We start from the raw sequence: 7,885 nt of genomic DNA, 5'->3' as shown, positions 1-7,885 counted from the left end.
TAGAAACTTAGTTTTCTCCCAAGTTACTTTTAAAGAAACATCACTCTGATGGGAAATGTTTTAATCTATGCATTTTTAGATTAATTTGTATTTTCCTCAGTTAAAAAAAAATAGATTAATTGGTTTTAATCTCTTGTTTGAAAGTTTGGGAAAAATGGGCACTTTGGGCTGTTATCTGGTGGGCAATAGTCAAAACCAAGGAGAGAATTCAGGTGTTTAGGGACTCCTTACATTTGGAAAGGAACCAAAAAAAGCCAGCCTAGGTGGCTTGGAAACTGCTTGACTGGAAGGAGCTTGAGAGGAAGAAAAGCTCATGCAGAAAAGCAGTTCCACGTTTTTCAAGATGAGATCCGCAAAAAGAGAGATTTGGTGTTTGTTACTAGAGAAAAAAAAATCCCTGTTACCATTTGCTAGAGCCTCCCTTTCCTTGCAGATTTCTGCGGTGCTGTCTGCTCTCCCAGCTGCTGTTGGGAACAACTCCTCAAAATGTTTTTGCGTTCAGCCCTGGGTGGAAGCATTTTGATTTGTTTCCCAGTCTTCTTGGTTTTGGTGGAATTTTGGTTTAGTACAAATATTTTCTGTGTATTATTTTCTATGTGTTGTTTTTGCCTATTAACTGCTGTATAAATTGCTACAGAGATATTCGCCCGCCTCTTTCCTTTGGCAAGCACCTGCTTTTCAGCGTGTGAAAAACGCATTCCTTTTCTTATTAATGCACGTATTCCGGAGACATTCTGTGAACTACGCAGTGCAAAATCACCTCCCTTTTCAGTTTAGGGAATTCCTTAAGACGTGAGAACCGGCTGCTGAGGCAGGCCCAGCTGAAGGAGGGGCGGGAAGGAGGCGAGTGCAGGTAAAACACCTTTTGCGGCCTGCCCGCCGGCAGGCAGGAGCCACGGCGAGGGGACTCGCTGGACAGAGTCCCCAGGGTGCCATTTTCCACAAGCAGGGATCGCTGCCCGGCCGCGAGCGTGGGGCTCTCTGCCGTGCTCCGTGCCAGCCAAGGGCTGGGCACCATCTCCCTCCTTCTCCCCACGCCGGCGGGCGACAGCTAGCTGGGGCTGCCTCTGCCATAGCCGGCGGCCACCCGTTGCCTTTTAGCACGCTGTGACTCGATTGCTGGGGTACCTCCTCCCCCTTCCCTCAGGACCACCTCCTGCTGCGCTCAGGGCACTGTCCTGGCCCCCTCCCCGAATGAAGGCTGGGCTCACCACACGGCAGGGAATGCTCTGTTTATTCCATGATTCGCAGCCGTCAGCAGAACTTTCACAGTGAGTTCACAATATAAAATAAATAAGCCAGGAAGGTGAAACATGTTGGTGTCGTTCCTCTTTTTCTCTTTTTTTTTTTTTTAGTTTTAGCACTGTTGACTATTCACTACAAACGGGTGGGCGTGGTGTGTAACTCAGTCCTTTACACATGGGGGTCACCACGAAGATAGCCGGCCTTTTCTGACAGTATTGTGCTGTTGCGTTGATATTTGGACAAGTTCCCCTTAGAGTTCACAGCTACTGGGACTGTCACAAGATTTCTCTAAGAAGTGGCTGATTTCTTTGACTACTCAGCACAGGGAATGTATTTACATTGCAGAATGAAGGCATTTTCCTGCCTCTCTTTATAGTAAGAGACCCAGCAACATGCGGTGACAGGACAAGAAGGGATAAGTGAAATCATTTTAATATAATATCAGTGTATGAGAAACCACAAAAGAAAGAAAGCGTTTTCTGGAAAATTCCGCATATGTATATATTACATTGTATAGTCTTACAGACAAATTTACATCAAATACATGATATATTTTAAAACACTGATTCGAAGAGGACAACAAATTAATTTTTTTCTTTCTGTACAGACATGGGAGTGTGATTTTTTTTTTCTGTTGCTACAGTTTGCTGTTCTTTAGGAGGAGTATTCATATTCTTCAGCACTGCGGCGTCCAAAATCCATCCAGCCCATGTAGTCTCTGTCATTTATCCTGTGCGTAGGATCAACGGTCTGTACCCTGTTCCCCATAACTGAGAGCCTTCCAGTGGGACCTAAAGAAAAAGCGTTTGGGAGAGCAGAGAGTAAGTGGACGCATTTTTCAGGTTCATCCATTTTCTGACCTGTTTTGTACTCAGTAGCGGATGTATGCAATAGGTGAAACCTGTTTGACTTAATACAGACCGTGTAACACCACGTCATGTCATTGGGGAAAATGTTACAGAAACGTTATGGGGAACGTCCTGAAAGTGACTTAGGTTTTTATCACAAAATAAGCAGATCATTTTCTCCCTCCTGGCTGCCAGGAGGGAATATGGGTGCATTTCTCCTTTTTCCTTCCTATTTCACTAGAGAGAGGGAGAAACAAAGTCCAGACTATTTCTCACTCTTCCTGTAAGAGCACACCCTTGCTCGCTGGTATTGGGAGAGCTGCTCTAGAGGTAAAACAAGTCTGCTTGAGAGCAGACTCAGGCCTGAGACGGGACTGCACCACAGCCCCGTGTTGCTTGAAGAGCCACAAATGTAAGTCCAGGAACATTTACAGTGCCAATTCAGTAACAAGCCGGGTAGAGTTACGAATCCCAGGTTTTGTAGAGAAGTGGGAATAGTCCTGAAATTGAGGAAGTTGTGTCTGGAATTTATAGCTAGAGATGTCTATTGCTGGAATTAGGCAGGGCTTGTTACTAGTCAGTGATATTTTCATTGCTTATCCAAAGCTTTCATAATTCCTTTCACAGCAGGGTTGGATGCTGATCTCTGCTCTTGCCTTAACCTTTCTGTCTTCCTTGCTTAGAGCACCGAAGAGACACAGACTATTTGCAAGGAGAATTTATGCTTTAAAAAAGGGGCTGTAATCCTCTGTTTTGACATCATCACGTTATGTAACAAAAAAAATGCAGGGAAAGATAATTTTTTTCTCTCTGTACTCCCTGAAAACAGCCAAAATTGACATATGCCAATAATTACATTCAGCATAAGCCTTGAGTGCGGAAGGAACAGATTCAATATATTAGTATTCAATGCAGACTGAGGCTTGAGGAATACTTGAACTGATCAAAAAGGAAAAGAAGCCCAAATCAAACTCCACAAATCCAAATCTACACGACTGCCTTGCTTATGGCTTCTTGTGTTTTGAAGGAACCCTTGGTGACTCCTGCTTTTATATTTCAAGGTTTTTCTCATGTAATGGTTTATAATGAACATGATCTGTCAAAACCAAAACCAACTGCATTGTTTTGTTAGTGATTGCAGAGGGCTAAGAGAGTTAAAGGTACCAAAAAAGAAATCAGCCATGTTTTAGACATTTACCTAAAACAAAATGGCAAAAAAATTCATTCTCTCTAGAAAAGAACGTCTACCATTAAACGCTCGAACCCCATGAAGTTCATATTCATAATTCAAAATATGTAATTAAGTTGATGAGGATGGCTTCTCGGCACTCTAAGCAGGCAGGGCTAAGACAGCGCAGAACCATCGCTCAGATGTCGGTACTCAAGAGACTTCTGAGCCCGCAGTGACCTGTGGGCTGTAATGGCTCCCCTGGTGCCATTACGGTCTGGCCCAGTAAGGGCTCCTTAGGGGACGGTAAATGTGCGTGTCACTGCCTTGACAGCTACAATGTCTCTTCTACACGGTGCCAGATTCATGCTGAAAGCCTACAGATGAAGTTAATTGAAAGCTAGGGGTCACAACAGCACCTTAATTACCTTGCCTCAAACCACCGGAGATGTCCTGTGGATACCGCAGAATCAATGTGCATCTAGCCCTAACCTCTTGAGAGAATTTAACTCTCTCACTGTTTTAACTGGAAATATTGTCCAAAATCAGCCCTTCTGTTAATCACGAGGGCAAATGCCATCAGTGATGACTGCTAACACTAGCAAATGCCCAGACTCTCTTTCCCCCCAGATGGAATTTTCTAGTGAGTGCTCTGGTTTGGACAGGTTAAAAGTGACTAATGCAGTAGATGCGAGTGTTCTGCAGAGATTTCTGAAGTGCTGCCCAGAACCTTTATGTTAAATGAGAATATAATGTTTTGACGGCAGCGCTGTATGTATTGTTATAAACTAATACTGTTTTGTCCCTGTGAAACTTCTCTTCTGTAACTAGCAAGTACATCTACAAACCAGAGTCCAACTAGCCTAGTCAGGTCACAAGAATCCCATCATCTGTTAACGGTCACTTTGTAGAGTTAATTATATATGTCAGTTAACATGTATGCAGGAAATTCTCCCTCATATTAATACTTAACAAAAAGACGTCTTAAATCCAAAGTGGTTTTTTCACTTGATCTGGTTAAGCTATTCGGAAATGTCAGCCAGATATTTAAGAGCACATAAGGGCTACATAAACGAGAATGAGGAGTTCAGTTTCCGTGTAGGTGGGTAACAATGACTACACGGGGGAAAGGTAATGAGGATTCTGCTTTGCAGACTCCTGCAATAAGATTCTTATTCAGTAACAGCTTTAACTGTAGCGCCGAACTGTAAAATTTTATATCTGAATTCTCTTTCCATGAGATTATGTGAACTGCTAAAAGAAGTTCTTTAATGGATATTGTGCAAATTGGTAACATGCAGTGAAGTGTCTCAAATTATATTAAAAGTGGTTCTTTTTCTGTTGTTTCCGATTTGGCCCTATTTTACGTACACAGATGAATGCGTATGGCTGCATATGTAATGCAAAAAAATACATGTGGCATCTCTTAATTGCAATCCGCCATCAAAAATAAGATTAGGATTATGCCTAGCATAGAGGTCAGCAGTGAGGCTATCAAGAGGGGAGCGTTAAATGATCTGCATAAGGTTGTGTGAAGAGACAGGAGAGGAGAAAGCTCTTATTCCTATAAAGTGAACTTTATCCTAAGCACAACCTGGGACTGGGAGTGAATTAATTTCTCAATGTCTATATGCCCAGGTAATCCGCATTACTGCCCTGCCCTCGAGCCCTCTTCGCTTCTCAGATGTCCCCTTTCCCTGCGGTACAGTGGATAGCCTGGAGCGAAGCTATCACAAATAAACGGGACTGGTGTAGTGGCTTTTGTCGAGGTTGGCAGTCAAAAGGCCACAACAATTAGGCTGCCCATGGCATTACTCTATTGAGATACAAAGCAATACAGAGATGAGAGAGTTCAAAAGGAAAAACGTTTCCTTGGAGGGAGTTTCAGTGGGAAATGATTTTGATCCTTCATTTTTACTGGTAGCGCAGGCGGCATGCGTTTGCGTCTATTTAAAACATATGCTGTAAGACAGCAACAGGGACAGCTTTACTCTTTCTCTTGCTAGCTCATGTACGTAATACAGTTGTTTCCTCCAGTGACTAATAAATCACGATAAGAATGAAGCCCTTTAATTCTACTACTCTACCTGTGCTTCATGCCCTTGTTACAAAGGCAGTGCCATGGAGGTTTAAGAAACTGCAAGATTGTGTTCCCAGGCTGCCCGAGACCAAAAACCTAATAGGAATATGACATGTTTTGAAGCAAACGTGCTTTTACTTATCACTGCTTTTAGTTATTATGTTCATAAAAGGGAGTTCTGATCTTTCAAAAGCCTTCAGACTTTTCTAACTTCCTCCGGGAACACATACATGGAAAATCCAATACTCAGAAGATTTCCCTGGTACAGGTATTTCTGGCTGAGGTGAGGGTAGCCATTTGATCTGTATTTAGCCTCCGAAAAGTTTTTCTGCTCTTCTAACTTCTAAAAAGGGAGGGAGGAGGTTAACTAAATGGAAAAGTTTGAAGAAAATGCAATTATGGTATTTTATCTGAGATACAACATGCTGAAAATAATACCAAAATAATTACAAGGCTATGAAAATAGTAAGTTAAAAATAAAAGCTGAACTATGACCTGACAGGTAGGTTACATTTTCTTCAGTTACCTGTACACGGCTCTCAGTCAGTGGCTGCTACGTACAAATCTTTTTTTGGAGGAGTTTTGCAGTAAATTAAGAGAATGCTCTCTCCTTCAGGAATAACCAGGCAAAATCTATCTCCTGTCTTCTCTAGGAATTCATGCTAGATGATGACAGGGTTATTTTAACATCTAGGTATCCCTGTAGGAAATTCCACGGACACAGAAGTAGCACAGTCAGTAAACCTTAACCAGTACCTTTTCTGGCTTGCTGGAGATACTTGGCCAACAAAGCGCCGATGTTAGCTCGCTGGTCCGCGCTTCCATCCAGCCGCGGCACAGGTTTCAGCGGGCCGGCAGACGAAGGGGCGCGGACGTGCCGGTGATGTTCTGTCAAGCTCTGCTCAAGCTCGGTGGCCAGCGGATTCCCATCGTGCGAGCCCCCAGTTTGCTGTCCGAAAGAGCTCGCTGAGAGCACAGCAAGGAACATGCAGATGCAGATACCGCTGTACATTGCTGGAGAGAAAAGGAATGACAGGCTGTCAGAACGACCAGATTTACTGCGCTGTATCTTGTCCCTACCCCCATCTTCCATTGGGGGTGCTGGTTTCTGAGCAAACTAGGGTGGTGGGTTTTTTGGTTTTAATGCAGGTAACTGTGGGATCTGTCTTAAGTTGGACAACATGCATGTGAATAGCTAAATAACTGTTGGTAAGAGGAAGATACGTTGGAAGGAATAAAACTAATTCACTGTACTATGTGCTATGTCTCCCTGATCTACTCAATTCATATTTGCTTTTCTTCTTTGGAAGCTGAATTTCACTAAAACGTAAAGGAGATGTATCCAGCTCTGTGAAAAATCTCAGGATTCAAACACCACAGTATTTTGCTGTTGTACTAAAATCTGCTGTTATCTATTACAAATACTCAATTTTGACAAGTTCTCTGAAGAACCTTTACTATATCAACCCTTCATTGGTTTGAACTTCAGTGTTCAAGAGGTTTCACCTTGTCATACACAGAGAGAAAAAACAAAAACTTGTCCCAAAGGAAAGAAAAAACAAAATGTAGCACCCCCTCCCAAGCATTTGATCTAAAAGCTGAGGTGGTAAAAGCTGTTTAGGTAAAAGCTGTAAGAAATAATGTGCAGCTTAACAATATTCTTCCTCATATAAAACAGACAATTCAAGCGTAACAAATTTTTTACTGCCTCTTTAAACAAATATTAGACAAAATGATGTCATTTTACTAGATTGATCATAAAAGCTGAAATAGCATTTTTCTGGAAACAGAAATTACTCTCAGTTATTAGGAAAAACAAGGTACCTCGTATTTAATGCTATAGGGGTAATTTCCACTTATAAATATACATTAATTATCTACATGAGAATTTTTGAATCGTTTTAAGTTTTTGAACAGTATGCTGAACATAATCTTTTAGTTTTAGAAGAGGAGAAAATGAAGTTTATTTGCCCACCACATACACTAGATGGAAAACGTCTGCGATGCATAAAATACGTTTTTTTAGTATTGTTAGGAGATGAATGAAAGATGCCCAAATGTCGCTCCAGCGTGGTTACTAGTGATGTACCCCGCAGGTTTTGGCACTCGGAAGCCAAAGGTGCGTTGCACCCTTTCCACAGAGGTATCTTTTCAACCGCCCCGACTGCTGGTTTTTCATGCGTATATGTACGCTCATGCACCCACTCGGGACCCCGAGCAGGGAGCCTCGCCCCACGCACCCCCACTTCGCCCCCCCCGGCAGAGATGCGGGCAGAGGAAGGCTGAGGGGTGCTGCCTACCTTTCCGCGGCGCCTTCCCGAGGCCGGACCCGAGGAGGAGGAGGAGGAAGAGGAGGGAGCGAGGCCCCTGTGTGCCCAGGCGGGGAACTTAGGGGCGACTCAGCCCCGGCCCCTTAAATAGCGGCGGGCGCCGCGGCGGTGTTTGCACAGCTCTGACGCAGCCCGGGGCCGCCGCCCGCTCAGCGCCCCCCCCCCCCCCCCCCCCCCCGCTGTCTGTCAGTCAGTCAGTCAGTCAGTGCGTGTC

General features: G+C 43.6%; 1 protein-coding gene across 1 annotated transcript; it reads right to left on the bottom strand.

Annotated features, from left to right (window-relative positions):
* Positions 1 to 1,899: 1,899 nt before the first annotated feature.
* CCK (cholecystokinin) lies at positions 1,900 to 6,353 on the bottom strand (the record flags this gene model as incomplete). The annotated part of the gene is made up of 2 exons (XM_082321971.1): positions 1,900 to 2,036; positions 6,098 to 6,353. The coding sequence occupies 2 exons, from the start codon at positions 6,351 to 6,353 to the stop codon at positions 1,900 to 1,902; spliced, it is 393 nt and encodes a 130-aa protein (XP_082178097.1).
* Positions 6,354 to 7,885: the final 1,532 nt, after the last annotated feature.

This window comes from Platalea leucorodia, assembly GCF_965183815.1.
Source record: "Platalea leucorodia genome assembly, chromosome: 1".
Lineage (NCBI taxonomy): Eukaryota > Metazoa > Chordata > Aves > Pelecaniformes > Threskiornithidae > Platalea > Platalea leucorodia.
This window is presented reverse-complemented; position numbering and strand designations above follow the sequence as displayed.